The 15581-nt window shown below is 42.1% G+C and overlaps 1 protein-coding gene across 5 annotated transcripts in view; it reads right to left on the reverse strand.

The window, feature by feature from the left end:
* The window catches only part of SPATA18 (spermatogenesis associated 18), a 41981-nt gene extending 33723 nt beyond the window's left edge, over positions 1-8258 (reverse strand). For all 5 annotated transcript variants that reach the window (XM_082462314.1, XM_082462313.1, XM_082462312.1 and 2 more), the window contains exon 1: positions 7912-8258. In XM_082462314.1, the coding sequence (XP_082318440.1) occupies positions 7912-7998 (87 nt within the window). In that variant the 5' untranslated portion in view covers positions 7999-8258. The remainder of the gene's footprint in view (positions 1-7911) is intronic.
* Between the last annotated feature and the right edge of the window lie 7323 nt (positions 8259-15581).

Here is a 15581-nt window from a genome sequence, read left to right on the forward strand (position 1 = left end):
ATCGTGAGAGCAATTATGACAGAATGATGCAGGGGCAGTGGTGCTTGGCGTTGTTCCAGATTATTCCAGGTTGAGGAACAAATGGGAGTTAAAGAGCAGAGGCAATGAAGACAGATTTCTCTTTTAAGAAGTTTCGTAGTGTGGGGAAGGAGAGCAAGGAGACAGGGGCTTTGTTCCCATCCCTTCAGTGTCACCACTCTCTTGCCCAAACCAAAGGTCCTAACCCACTGAGCCTAAGTGTTGCCTAATTGCCAAGGTCCTTCATAATGTGCCTCCCCACCACTTACACAGCCTTATTCCTCCAGCGACCCTCTCCAATCCAGCCACCATCCTGTTTTGCCATCGTACATGTGACGTGTGCACCAGATTGACCACCAGTCCTTTGATCCCTTTCACTTCCTTTACTTCTGAGCAATCTTGACCTTATTAATTTCTTCGCATGAGACCCTGATCATCCCAGCCTCTATCAATGGTTCTCTCACACCCACTATTCTATTCCTAACTCGAATCACATCCACAACATGAAAAAGAGAGAAGATGTTTCACCCCAAAATAATAAAATTTATCACTAAATATGTTTAATCAACTTGCCAACTTCAGTTTGAAAAGCTATTCAAATCTATCAATTTTAGTACAAAACACAGTTATTACCACTTTGAGAAATTTTCATCTCATATACACAAAATATGCTTCATCTATATTAGATAAGAATTAAACTGTGCCAAAGGGTTCATCACAATATTCCTTTAAACTATGAATGCTACTACAACATTAAATGATTTGCCTGACATTTTAATTTTTTTAATACTTTTCTTTTTAAAAAAAAAAAAAAAAAAACCTCATTTTACATACAACAAGGATACCATCTCCAAATCTGCCAATTAGGGAATATGTAGGTGAGCAAGGGAAAGAGATGAGCAGTAGGAAGTGTGTGGAGTCTAGTCTGAGGGGCGGCATTTCGCAGGTCCTTGCGGCTGGCCCTGGAAAGTCACACATGGAAAGCAAAGCCCTAATTTTTACTTTCTTTCCCTGTTCCCCGCCCCCGCTGTTCAGGGTATTTATTCTTGGGGGAGTGGGCAGGGGAAGGATGGCAGGAAACAGACATCCTTCAAGTGGAATGTCCTTATACCGTCCCTCCTTCTGTAGGAGATAAGAGAATGGACTTGACAAGCAAAAGACCTAGATTCAAATCCAAGTTCCACCCTTTCTAGTCGACCTAGATTCAAATCCAAGTTCCACCCTTTCTAGTGGAGTGACCTTGGGCAAGCAAGCTGCCCTCCTGGGGTTTGGTTTTCTCATCAGTAAAATGCAGAAAATAAAGCCTGATATTTCATAGTTTCTTACAAAGTTTAAAGGCAATAGTACATGAAGAGTGCTTTGAAGGCTTTCAAGGGCTCTTTAAATGCTGGTTATAGGGATGAAGAGGTACAAACTACTATGTATAAAATAAATAAGCTACAAGGATATATTGTACAGCACAGGGAATATAGCCAATATTTTATAATTATAATGGAGTATAACCTCTAAAAATTGTGAATCACTATGTTGCACACCTGAAACTTATATAATATTGTACATAAATTATACGCCCCCAAAAATTTTTTTAATGAAGTACGCTAGAAAGTAAAAACAAAAATTCTGGTTATAACAGGCTATAACCTCTTCTCTAGGGAAGTACAGTCCCATATGTGGGCAGTCTTTCAAGCAGCCCTATTCCAAAATCAACCATCTGTTCTACATCATGGCTGACCTTGCCGGCCACACACCACTGCCTCCACAACAAAGTTTTTAAACTGAAGTCCTGAATTTTAGATATAAGAAAAAGCAGGCTTATGTACACCCCAACGGTCTAGGAAAAGCTTCTGTTTAGACTTCTCCACGGGATTTTATTATCTTGACCCATAGTTAATATTCCTACTGGACTTTTTTCATTACTTCTTCTCCTTAAACATTAAACAACGGTGATGTTTACATTAACCAGTTTGCCCAAGATGAAAATAAGAAAAGTCAAATGAAAAAGTTGATAGCCTCTCTGTTAAAAAGAAAATAATCTTCCTTAATCACTTGTCAATTTTTTTTGTAGCCATGGACCCATCATTAGTAACTATGGCAGAAGGGGTAGCACCAATTAAGTATTCCACGTGCTTTTCTACATTTCTCAGGCTCCCTTACAATTAGATGGGAGCCACATAACTAATTCTGCCCACAGGACAATGAGTGCAGGGGACGTGTATAATGTACAAGCAGTGCAAGTTCTCCACTCCGTCTCTTACCCTGCAGAACCTTCGAGGTCCCGTAATGAGTGGTTGCTCCACCTGATGGAAGGCACCTGAATCTGAGCCAGTGACCAATGAGAGAGCTACCATCAGGCTTTGCATGAATGGGAAATAAATCTCATTTTGTTGAGACACTAAGGTTTGACATTTATTCATTACTGGCTAGTAAAAAGATAAAGGTCCTGAAGAGAAGAAAAATGTTCTCTATAAATTTACTAATTAGAATGAATCCACAAGAATGTAGAAGGGGAGGGGTAAAGGAGGGCAGGGAATCTGGTTGAAGACACCATAGCAACGACAACAACCTAGTGTACCAAGAAGCAGGCATACTTTGGCATAAAGGCAGCCTCTATTTCAACCACAAAGATTATTCTAAAACAAGCAGAGGAGACACCTCTTTAAGAGCTCTTTTTTATGTGCTGATATTTAATATACTGTTTTCACTTGTTAGTACAGATTTCTATAGCACAAGAGGAGAGTAATGCAAGAGGAAGCATTATCAGCCCTCCCTACTATCCCCACTTATATATCAAATAATCAGAGGTGTCCAGAGTGTAGTGTCCTGGTGTCTATTATTTTACTTAAGAAATGTAATCGTGTCCTATCTTAGGGATGGGGTTATCAGTGGTATTAAGCTCTTACCATTTCTCCATAGAGTACATTTTAAAAAGTAATAAATCTCAGAGAATCTGACCAAAGTTAACTTCTTGGTCCACAGGACTCTGAGTCTAAACAAAAGTATCTCAGAGGGAGGCGAGTTTCAGCCCAGAGTTGATCTTCTCCGGGTACTGCTAACATTATAAGGAAGTTAATTTCTCTTCTTATCTTGACATCTCTAGGGAGTAATTAGGTAATCAGAATCCATTTCTGCATAGGTGGTTATTTGACCCTTTGAAAGAATTAACCAATAAAACCATACAGATGTTGCTTGATAAATCGGAGGCATTTGGAGCCGCACACTCTTACATAAACCTTAAAGACCATCTTCAGAGTCTTTGACCTTGTTTACTAAATGTGCCAGAGTAGTTTACAAGGAGCTGATTTATATAATCTCTTGCCGAAAGTCTTGCAAGAGACCGTTCTCCCTAGGGTTTCCAATTTTCCCATCATAGAACAGCTAGAGCAACCTTTCCTGAACACAATACAAACATGTCTCCTCCCTGCGTAATGCTTTTAGTTTCTCCCCATTGCCCTTATGATAAAGTCCAAACTCCTTAACACACTACCCAAGGGCCCCCATCCTCTGGCCCCCAACACCCCACCTCCTCGGCCTCTTGTCAACTCCTTGCCTGGAAGTATTCACGGTCCCCCTAGATATGCTAGCTTTTTCATGCTCCCTGCTTCTTGCACACACTGTTTCCCCTATCCTTCAACCTCTTTTCCGGTTGGAAGTTCATCATTAAGATGCAGCTGACATTTCTATTCCCAGCACCTAGCACAGACACACACACATTGTAAACTCTGAAAAAAAAAAACATTTTTTGAATGAATAAATGTACACTGCAAGAAGTGTGCAGTGTACATTTATATAGAGTGTCTGACCCAAACCCTTTACACATACCAGAAGCTAAGTAACCTTTTGTTTTTCGGTTTTGTTTTGTTTTTTTGACCACACCGCCCTGCATGTGGGATCTTAGTTCCTTGACCAGGGATCTAACCCATGCCCCCTGCATTGGAAGTGCAGAGTCTTAACCACTGGACCTGCCAGGGAAGTCCCAGTAACCATTTGTTGAATGAATTATTAAACGCTTAATAATTGGCTGAGTTCATGGTTAAACAAGAAGGAATTCTCTATAACCACAAAGGAGGAAAACCAACTCTGCGAGTTATGTGTTTACCCCAACCTGTCCCTCATCCTCCAGTGGAGTCCAAGTTTTAAAGGCCAAGTAATGCAATAATTCAGCATCTCTTTAATAACTAAAAGAAAATGAGGTGGTGATGCTTGCTGTTATTTTTAGGATTTGTTTCTCACTGGGGGGGTTGAAAAATATTTCTTCTTGAAGTTTTTTAAGATAAATATAACTTTAAAAAAAAAATCAAGTGCTTCCCTGGTGGCGCAGTGGTTGAGAGTCTGCCTGCTAATGCAGGGGACACGGGTTCGAGCCCTGGTCTGGGAAGATCCCACATGCCGTGGAGCAACTAGGCCCGTGAGCCACAACTACTGAGCCTGCGCGTCTGGAGCCTGTGCTCCGCAACAAGAGAGGCCGCGACAGTGAGAGGCCCGCGCACCGCGATGAAGAGTGGCCCCCGCTTGCCACAACTAGAGAAAGCCCTCGCACAGAAACGAAGACCCAACACAGCCAAAAATAAATAAATAAATAATTAAAAAAAAAAATCTAAATGTTGAAATCATCAAGATTTGTCAAAAAAAAAAAAAAAAAATCAAGCAAGAAGCAGTTTTGCCTAAGGCCCAGAAGATTGGTAGATGTTTTAAGATAAAAAACAAGTAAAATACAAAGGCTTTGGGGCAGAAAATTACATTTTTAAAGAACTTACTGTTTCGGCCAACATATCAAGGAAACAGGCTGTGCCTGAGATGGTGGTGATGCCCGGATGAAGGCAGAGGGGATGGGAATGGATGAAATATCAATGGATGAAAAGCTTTCCAGGCAGAGGGGAACAGTGAGGGTAAAATGCCCTGAAGCTGGAGCATGGCTGGTGTGTTCTAGAACAGCTCTGTCCAATACAGTCGCCACTGGCCATATGTGACTATTTAAATTTAATTAGACTTCAGTGAAGTTAAAAATTCAGTTCCTCAGTTTGCATTTGCCAGATTTCAAGTGCCCAGTGGCCACCATACTGGACAGTGCAGATATAGGTATAGATATAGATACAGAACATGTCTGTCATCATGGAAAGTTCTGTTGGACAGCTTTGCTCTAAGGCTGCCAGTATTGCTGGAGTGGTTGAGCAAGGGAGAGGGTAAGAGATGATGTCACATGGGCTTCCCTGGTGGCGCAGTGGTTGAGAGTCTGCCTGCCAATGCAGGGGACACGGGTTCGAGCCCTGGTCTGGGAAGATCCCACATGCCGTGGAGCAACTAGGCCCGTGAGCCACAATTGCTGAGCCTGCGCGTCTTGAGCCTGTGCTCCGCAACAGGAGAGGCCGTGATGGTGAGAGGCCCGCGCACCGCGATGAAGAGTGGCCCCCGCTTGCCGCAACTGGAGAAAGCCCTCGCGCAGAAACGAAGACCCAACACAGCCAAAAATAAATGAATAAATAAATAAATATTAAAAAAAAAAAAAAGAGATGATGTCACAGAATTTAAAGGACCACAGTTGTATAGGAGCTTGATGGCCATTGTAGGAACTCTTTTTCTGAGACAGGAAGTTTGGAGAGTTTTGCCAGAGGAGCAACTTGATCTGACTTGACATTTAGAAGAATCACTTTGGGTTATTTTTTTAATGATCCAAATAAAAGATGACCAAAGGTGGACAAGGGTGGCAGCAGCAGGGTGGTGGAAAGTGGTCCGGTTCTGCACGAATTTACAACTGGTACCCACAGATTCTGCTGGCGAGGAGAAAGCAGAGTATGTCATGATAAAGACTATTAAGTTAGGAAAGAAGTTGGTGTTTGGGGCATGGGAGAGGCTAGGGTCAGTCTTAGACTGATTTGACTTTGAGATGACAATAGCACAACTGAAAATGTCCAATGTACAATTGGAGAAGAGAGAGCTCAGATGAGAGTAGGACCTGAATATAGATGTGAGATGATCAGCATAGGAGTAAGAGATGAAGCAGGAACGGAGGTAGAAGAGAAGATTTCTAAAGTCTGGCCCTTGAAGAATGGTCACAAGAGGGGAGTGGGTGAGGCAAGAAGACAAATTATTAGAGCCTTAGAAGAATAGGGGTGTCGAGAGTCAAATGTGACAGAGACACCAAAGAGTTGAAGAGAAATGATGTTGCCCAGGGAATGGCCACAAAATTTGGAAAGCCACTGATCTCTTAGAGTGCAGTCTCTACTATTCGTGTGTGTGTGTGTGTGTGTGCGTTTTAGGGGGCGGGATGGGACAGGTGAAGAATCTAGATTAAAATGGTTTCAGTGAGAACAGAGGAATGGGATGCACCAGTGTCAGTGAGAAGGGAAAGTGCAATAAACTTTGGCATTTCTCAGTTCTTACAGGTATTTTCAAAGCAATCATTTAATTCGGTCCAGCCACTACTAGTATCATTTGTGTTAAATGTTGTCTAGTGACAAACTGAATACACTTTTTAATATTCCGAGTTAATTTAGACCACAAGCAAGAAAAACATTCTTTTTTGTAAGAGGGAGTTTTAAGAAGGGTGAATACATGTATAGGATTTGTTATTCTCAACCTTCTGAGACTAGGTAACAAGTAGCCTCTTTTAAAGGTAGGTGGTGAGGGGAATCCAAGTCTTTGTGCTAGAGGTGAATTTTAGTTTTCTTGCAATCTTGGTGGAGAAGGAATAATCAGTGCTGGTTCTTTAAATGTGCGCGAAGGGGGTAAACACTAGGAAGGAAGGCTAAGGAGAAAGCTGTAGCTATGCTTTGAGCTCCCCTCCTCCCAGGAGCCCTGGTTAGAGGGTGGATAGGAAAGCCCAGGGACTCATGACAGCAACCAGTTGCATTTTTCCTGGTAGAATTTCAGAAACAAGATGATCTAGACTCAAAAATTTGAGATCTAAAAAGGAACTTTACCTATCATCTAATTCCAGTCTCCCATTTAGCAGGGGAGGTACTGAGACCCAGAGGTTAAATAAGTTGCCCCAAATGATTCAGCTAGTTCTATGCAGAGCCAGACCTAGAAGCTAGGGGGACTGATTCCATGTCCCCAGCTCTTTCTGCCTCCCTGTTCTACTTGCTGTGTGAAAATAGGACTCCCCTTTTTAAGACAGACCAACCGAAGCAAAATTCAGCACTGGAGTTCTACTCTCTGGGTGGTGGAGATTAGCTGGAGCTGGAGTCGGGGTGGGGATTAAGGAGGTTTGAAGAACCCTTCTGGGTTTGATGAGAGAATATGGGCTTACAAATGCCTAGGCAACAGGCCTTCTGAAATCTGCCCTGGTGTTGAAACTGTGCCTTACTTGCCATGCTGACCAGCACACAAGTGAAACCCGCAACGTTAACAACTGCCCGTTTCACTGATTTCTGGGTACTAACTCCTGGGTGTATTTTTATAAAAATCCATTCTGATACAACCACAAGTTATCCCCAGAGTGGGAGACTTGAGGAAAGGCAAGAGGAGGGATGTAGTTAAAAAAAAAAAAAAAAATTCGAGTCGGGGGTATGAGGATAGACTGCTGGCGGAGGGCATAGGAGGGAGAGTGGCAGGCTTGACCAGTCCCCGGCGGCTCGCAGGGCTTTCGCGTTGCTAGGGCCGCCAGCGTCCTTGGCTACCGCTGGGTAAAATGCGCGCTCCCTTCCCAGACTCCGAGTCCCGCGCTCCGCGGGCTGCGCCACCCAAGCGCCGCCTCGCGCCGCACGGAGAAAGGGGAACGCGCACTGTCCTTCCTTCCCGGCGATGCGGGTCCGACGCTGGGCCCCAGTTAGGAATCACAACCGCGGGACTTGGCAAAGCGGCCACCTGGAGACCAGTCCTAAGAAACCCCCGCCGAGGGTCGTGCGAGGAACTAGAGGGAGGGGCGAGCCCCGGGGGTCTCCCACCCTGACTCACGTTGTACTCCCTCAGCCAGGACTCTAGCTGGTCCTGCATCGATCTTAAAGATTCGTTGGAGACCAGTTTCCTCAGGTTATCCGCCATTGCTCGCTTTTCCGCTCGGCCCCGCTCTGGGAGATGGGCTCGTAGACCGCGGGGCGGTGTGGCGGGAAAAGTGTTATCTTCCGGAGGGGCTCAGAGCGTGGCTGGTGTTTCCATCCTCCCTCTCCGGTCGGACGGGGCAGGGTTCGGGAAGCCGGGGGTGGGGGTGTGCCCTGGGCCACAGCCGCCGCACCTCATCCGCCGCCCCGCGCGGTCTCCAGGCTCCCCTGCGGCTGCCCGGAGCCCCGGCCAGAAACACCCGGGTGATTGTGAAACAAACCTTGACGTGAGCGCGCGGCTGCTAGGTACGCGCGCCGCCCAGCCCCAGCCGCGCCCTCCGCCCGCCTGCAGCCCAGGCGCCCTCCCTCCGACCCCGCGCGATGCCGCCGTTCCTCCCGCTGCTGAAGCTCTTCCTCCTGCTGCTGGTGGTGCTGCTGGTGGTCGAAAGCGAGGGTGCCCAAAGCCAGTGAGGCTCCGGGTTGGGCCGGGGGCTGGAAGACGCTAAGACTACGGATGGCGGCCGCCCTACCCCCTGATGGGCTGAGACGCGCCCGCAGTGTAGGATGGGGGGCAGCTGGAGGCCTCTTGTCTAGAAAAGCAAAGGTCGTTTCTCCCTAGACGTCTTTGGTTAGGCTCTGAAGAAAGCACCTGTTTGGGTCCTTCCTTTATTCTTTCATTTCCCAAGGCTTGAATTCTTCATCTGTTAACACCTAGGGTTTGGTGGGTGCCCAGCTAAATAGATGTTAGCTCCAGGATGTTCACAAATTAATCAGGTTTAAACAAGATTTGGCCTATTTTTAGAATCATTAACACTCTAAAGCTTCATTTAATTATGAATTCTCTAATTGAGATTTTGTTCAAGTTCAGAGCCGGTTTGGCGCTATTTCAAAAGGGTATTAAGCCACAGTGACAGTTTGAACTACTTAAGAAATGAAACCATTTCAACCATCATTAAGCACTTTAGAACCCTTATTTTCTATGCCATCAAATGATGTGCAGATTGCAAATCATCCTTATCTATTCATTAAAACAGTGCGGGTGGAGCAGGGCCTCAGCCAGCTAGTTTAATTCAGTTCCTTTTTTTCAGGTATATGAGAATACATGAACGTTGCACATGTCCACCTACCGTAAAATTCAGAATTTTTGCCCCCCCCCCTTTTTTTCTCTTAATTACAATGGTTTTAATGTCCTCTACTAAAAATGAAAGGCTCATTTCTGGAGCCTATGTTCTTACTATCTTCTATAGACCACAAAATAAGAACTATAAAAGTTCTCATCACAAGAAAAAAAAAACAAACTTGTAACTATGTGTGGTGATGGATGTTAATTAGATTTATTGTGGTGATCATTTCACAGAATATACAAATACTGAATCATTGTACATAATGTATTATTTTGATTATATCTCTACAAAAAGAGAAAAACTAAGGAATATAAAAAGAACACACATTTTATCATGGTGCAATAACAATTACTAAACTACAAAAAAAACACTATTCATTAGAGACTTTCTTCCTTTAAAAAATTATAAAGAAGGAGGAAGGGAATGGGGAAGAATCTCATAGATTTCTTAATTTAGGGCCAGTAACTGCACATTTTAATAGGCAATTGGAATCTTTGAACAGTCGTATTTACTTATTAATAAAAACCAAGTTGGAATATTTGCTTATATCAGATTGTGTTAAATCCTCTTCCTTGCTATGGGCACTTTAATTAACTGCTAATCCTTGTTTATATCATCTTACAATAGTTCTTACTTCACAGGAATATTAGAGACTAAATAAGATCATTCATGTGACGTATACTTAGCACAGTGCTTGGCATATATTATAGCAAGTGCTTCCTAAATGCTATGATCACTCTTACGACGACGAATGTAGATCACAGTATTATATTAAACAGAGAACACTAGGTTGGAAACAATGTAAATCAATGATAGGGTAATGATTGAGCAAATCATTCAATGAAATTTTCACACTAGAAATCTTGTTATTGAAGAATATCTAGTATCTAGGAATTCTTACTACATAATGTTAAGTGAAAAAAGCCAGACACTCTATTATATATATTGTGTTACGTTATACAACATGAAACAAAGGCATGATTATGGATGATTTTAATTTGTTCCTTTATACTTTTCTGATTTTCCAAATTTCTACCATGAACACAAACTGCTTTTATGAAAACTTACTCAGAAACAAAGTTACCCAAAAACTTTACCACCTTCAGAAACATGTTAGTCAAAATATCAATATTTAAGCCAACTCAAAACAGAATATGCTTTGACCAAATGTTCATATTACTAATTTAATAGACTTATAGAGTCTTAGGATAAAATGGGTCTTTGAAATCACTTTACAATATGCTACCTGATGTTATTTATCTCTACAATACTGGAGCCCCACAGCTAGATTCAAGACCCTTCAGGTCTCCAGGCATTTCATGCACTTCTTGGTTTCTGTAGAATCCTGGAGCATGGTTGCCCATAGCAGGAACTTGATGCTTACTAACAACGAGCATAGTTCTTAAGGACTCAAAACAAAGGAAATGCATACTTATTCATTATTTATCCCCGCCAAAACTTCCAAAAGAGGATCTGAGATGGCTTACAGTAAAAGGCTTGTAGAAAATATCATTGTTAGATTTAGATATTTTTTTAATGGAAAAAATATGCCCCCAATTTAAGCTTATGTACTAAGATTGAGCCTTATTTTACATTTATTTCTGGGCTTTGTAGTAGTCAAGGCAAAAAGGAAAATGGGTGGTATGATTAGTACTATTTGATTTTAAAAGTATACATACTAATTTTTTGAATGAAAACACATTTTTCTGGTACCAGTTCTAAAATATGTTTATTCTTTTCCAAAGAGTATAGAACAACATAGATGAAGCTGTCCTTAATAACCCCCACTTTTTTTTAGAAAATATAGAAACAATCTTAATTTGATTGTTTCTTGCAGTCACCTTTGATCAATGCCAAGGTGGTAACACTAGAACACATGCCATCAAAGAGAGGGCCAAGCGATTGACACCCCATTTCTTAGCTCTCTGGTGATGTTACTTGATACAAGCTTAGAATTTCCATACGTGTAGGAATAAGTGGATATCCTCATAAGTGCCCTTAATGATGATCCCCTCCTCAGAGCTTTTTATGGGTGTAGGATGGTAATCAATTTAAGAGAGAGGTAGAGTCTGGAATGCAAACAGTCGATGTTGCTAATTAAAGAAGAATCCATATGCTTCCAACTACAAGTATGCACTCAACAAGTTTGAGATTCTGCTTTAAAAGTCTATTTTATGTGTATATATGAAAGAAAATATCAGTTAAGTAAAGGTACTATTTGGAGAATCTTCTGATGCTCTAAATTTTGTTCCAATTCGATTATTTTAGGATATTATCAAGTAGGCAATTACTTGGGAAGAAAAGATAAAAATCAAATCTTTCTTTTTGGTACACTATCAGGTATCATGGAGAAGTTGAAAGAACAATAAACTTGGAACATGGATACTCTTGCTTTATCTCACTCTCTGCCAGTTAGTGGCTTCTCACGACTTTACATAAGTCTTTAATCATTCTGAGCCTCATGTTTTTTCCATTCTATATAATGAAAAACATGGGCTAGATGAGCTCTAAGGTCTCTTACAGTTCTCACATTCTTTAATGCTATTTTTCCTTTTTTTTTTTTTTTTAACATATTTGTTATGGTTTAGATTGAGCAAATCTTGCCCTTTGTTTCAGTTTTTGGTTCACAGTTCAGTTGAGGTCAAGCCTTGATTCTGAGAGCATTAGCCAATCAGCAAAAGTTGAGCCTCTTTCTTGCATACAATTTGATCTGCAGACTTTCTGGAATAACTAATATACCTAACCTCCAGGAAATAAGCAAGGGGGTTCACGATAGTTGCACTTTTAATTAATTTAAATCCAGCTCAAACTGACAAAATCTTCCTAACTCCTCCAACCCCACAAAGCTCATTACTCACTTCTTTATACTTTCTGTCTCTAACTTTAGACATGTTGATATTGTTAAAGTTATCATACTATATTAAACTTATTTGTCTGCATCCTATATAAGCTTGTGAGCTTCTTAAAGAAAAGGGCAAAGGTTTATTTAGCTTAATATCCTCAGCACAGCAAGTGACACTTTCTAAGCCCTCTATAAACGTTCGTTAAACTGCATTGTTAACAGAAAGATACAGAAGTAAAAGAAAGAAAAGAGGAAAGAAGGTAGGAAGGAGATGATTGGCTGCTTCATATCTGATGTCATAATCCCATTGAGGTAGAAGAAAAGCAAATTTAATAGCCAGTTGGTTGTTCTTAGAGCATCATAATTCTACCATCCAGCCAGGAGCCATTTGATCTAGAGAAGTGTAAGAGTCAAATATCTGGGTGGAATAGGCTTTCTGAAAGTCCTTAATTGTGTCTGGCTCATATTTTACCTACATCAGTTAGCTGGAGATATTTTTAATTTGGGATTTTAAGAAGCCAACAAAAGACTGACGGAACCCACTCTCAGTACAGTGAGATCTGTGCGTGTTTTTCACACTTGTATGTAAGAAACCTGTATGCAGGAAGCTACAAGGATATACAGTGGGATTCTCATCATAATCTCCAGTGCTCCCTCACTAGGGACAGTTGCAAACCCTTAGCCAATGTGGCTAAAGGCATAATCTGTTCTGCTCTGGCCAGGATTCCTTTTCAGGCACCCCAGTCCTCTTCTGTGTGTGCCATGCTATTCTTATCCTACAGCTGTCCGTGTCAGAATCTCAGTCCTTTGGGTCAGGGCCTATATTACTATTTGAAGAAAATCTTTTAGCCTTTGCTGACCCAATTGCATGAAGTTTCCTTTAAATTCAATTTGTATTGGTAGTATTGCCAAAGCACTTTGTCTCTACTCGTAGGTAGAAAACACTAATTTGTCCATTCACTCAGCATTCTGTAACCTGAATGCTCTGTGTTCTCATACCGTCAACTTCATTTGGATCTTTTTGTTCTCTGCCACACTGGAAAGAAGTTTCCCCCCACTGGACAGAAGCAGGGATTCTGTTTTCTGTGTAATACCAATAAGCATTCCCTACTCAGTGCAACAGTTCAGAATTTTTCTGTAAAATTATTTCATGCCCACTATTGATTAAACTACAAAAATGAGGAAAATTTTAATATATCACAGCTGTATCGCCTTAGCATGTAAATAAACTATTGATACTATAGAACATTTGTAGCAAATACAGATTAGCAGGGGGGGGAAAGTAGATTTGGTGTGATTTTTGAGGGCTACAAGATACCCCTCCTATCTCAACCCAGGATTCCATCATTTTAGTTAGTTCAAAAAAGAAGGCATCCTTGCCCTCAATCTTTTCAGCTTTGCTCGCTAGACACATGGCAAATACTTGGCTCTGAGAAAATGGTCATTGAAGGTATGAGCTTAGGACGCATTAAGCTGATGCAAAGGTGCAGTGGGTATGATCTACATTATAAGATACCCTTAAACACCTCAGGAGAGGGACATGGGACAGCATGAGAACAGTCTCTAGGATGAAGGATGTTGAAATAGATCTTTTCAACACATTTGATAAACATTTACTGAATTTCTAGTGTGATGGAAACAGCTGCCTTAATCCTAAGGCAAAATTAGACTCAGTCCCTTCTCCCTAACATCTCACAATCTATTCAGGAGACAGAGACACAACCATAGTTCATTGTGACAAGTTACAATACGGTAAATATAAAATTGTATGGAAACACTGACCTTCCCCTACTTCTTCCTCCATCCCCCTGAAGAAAGGAAATTGTAATGCATGTACACATATCAGCAACACTTAGGTGCTAGTAATATTTTTTACCCAATAGAAAAAAATTAATCCAATAGTCACCCATCAAAGTTACTAAGTACATATGATGTACTTGGTTCCTAATGTGTCCAGGATTTGGGGCAAACAGAAGTAGTAACACATTATCCCTGCTTTTTAATGAGCTTACAGTCTACCCGGGAGCACAATCTATGTGCGTGAAAAGTAAAATAACATACGATAATGTGTTATTAAGTATCAAATGGGTGTCATAGCAAATTGGTGCAATACAGTTAAAAATAGAGAGTAAGGGCTACCCCTGGTGGCACAGTGGTTAAGAATCTGCCTGCCAATGCAGGGGACATGGGTTCGAGCCCTGGTTTGGGAAGATCCCACATGCCACAGAGAAGCTAAGCCGGTGCGTCACAACTACTGAGCCCACGTGCTGCAACTACTGAAGCCCGCGCGCCTAAAGCCTGTGCTCCGCAGCAAGAGAAGTCACCGCAATGAGAAGCCCGCGCACCGCAACGAAGAGTAGCCCCGCTCGCCGCTACTAAAGAAAGCCCGTGCACATCAATGAAGACCCAACGTAGTCAAAAATTAATTAATTAATTAATTAATTAATTAATTAATTATTTAAAAGAGCATAATAATGATTGGTGCCTAAAGATGACTGGAATTTGGGGAGATATGAATTCATAGACCAGAAAGATGGCCAAATAAATAAATTTCAGCTTAGTGGAAGAAACGTGACAATAAAGGCATGCTTGAGGATCACAGGGAGGGGCACAGAAATCAGAAATTCATGATGGGGAGGAAGATTAAAGAAGTCTTCCCAAAAGAAATATCCCTTGAGCTGAGTTTTAGTGGACAAGCGGAAGAATATCTAGATAAAAAAGAGAAATATCCACATATGCAAAGGCACAGAGACATTAAGAACTTGATATGTTCAGGCAAATACTTGGGAACTGCAGATACTGCACACGGCAGGAGTGAAGGATGAGTTTGTGGAAGGGGCAGGAAAGGAGGCTAAAAAGAGGTAGACAGGAACCAAAAAGTAAAGGACTATATATATACACACATATATATATATATTACTATAAAGAGTTTGATTTTTATCATGGAAGGTATTGGAGGGTTTTAAGCATCAGGGTGAAGAGAGATATGATCAGGTTTGTACTGTAGAAAGATCACATTAGAAATAGTATAGAATGACTTCTGAGGTTTGTTTATCAAATATTATAAAAAAAATTTTTTTTTTCCTGGTGTGCAGCAAGTATCTGTTAAATCGGGTTCCCCAGGAGATACATCGACACTATCTCCAACCCACCTCCAATACTACAGAAAAAAGCATCAGACTTCACAGGCCCTCCAGAGCTAAGAAGCATCCCTGAAGTGATTGTATGTCCTCTTAAGGGGTCTCGGTTTTCAAGATTTTCGTTACCTAATCGGGAACTTGTTAACTTTGGCCACATTATCAGCACCTTCCTCGTCCACGCGTACTCTCCTCTCTCCAGGGAGATCCCGGCCCGTGCAGCAAGGAGGACTTGGGATGGCACCAACCCCTCGTGACGGGGAATGGAGGGGAAAGGGAGAGGCGTCTTCTGTATTTTGAGCGCGCCCTTTTGGAGGAATCCAGAGGCAGCCCGAGGTCGCGTGGAATCCCGGTGCGTGGGAAGACGCGCCCGGAGGCCACCGCCTGGGCGCCGGGCCCCCGCTTCAGCCTCGGGCTCGGAACCTCCCTGCCGGGGCGGGGCAAGGTTGGAGGAGGGGAGAGGCGGTGAGGGGCTGGGCCCCGT

The sequence above is a fragment of the Balaenoptera physalus genome (assembly GCF_965194825.1).
Source record: "Balaenoptera physalus genome assembly, chromosome: 5".
NCBI classification, from domain to species: Eukaryota; Metazoa; Chordata; class Mammalia; order Artiodactyla; family Balaenopteridae; genus Balaenoptera; species Balaenoptera physalus.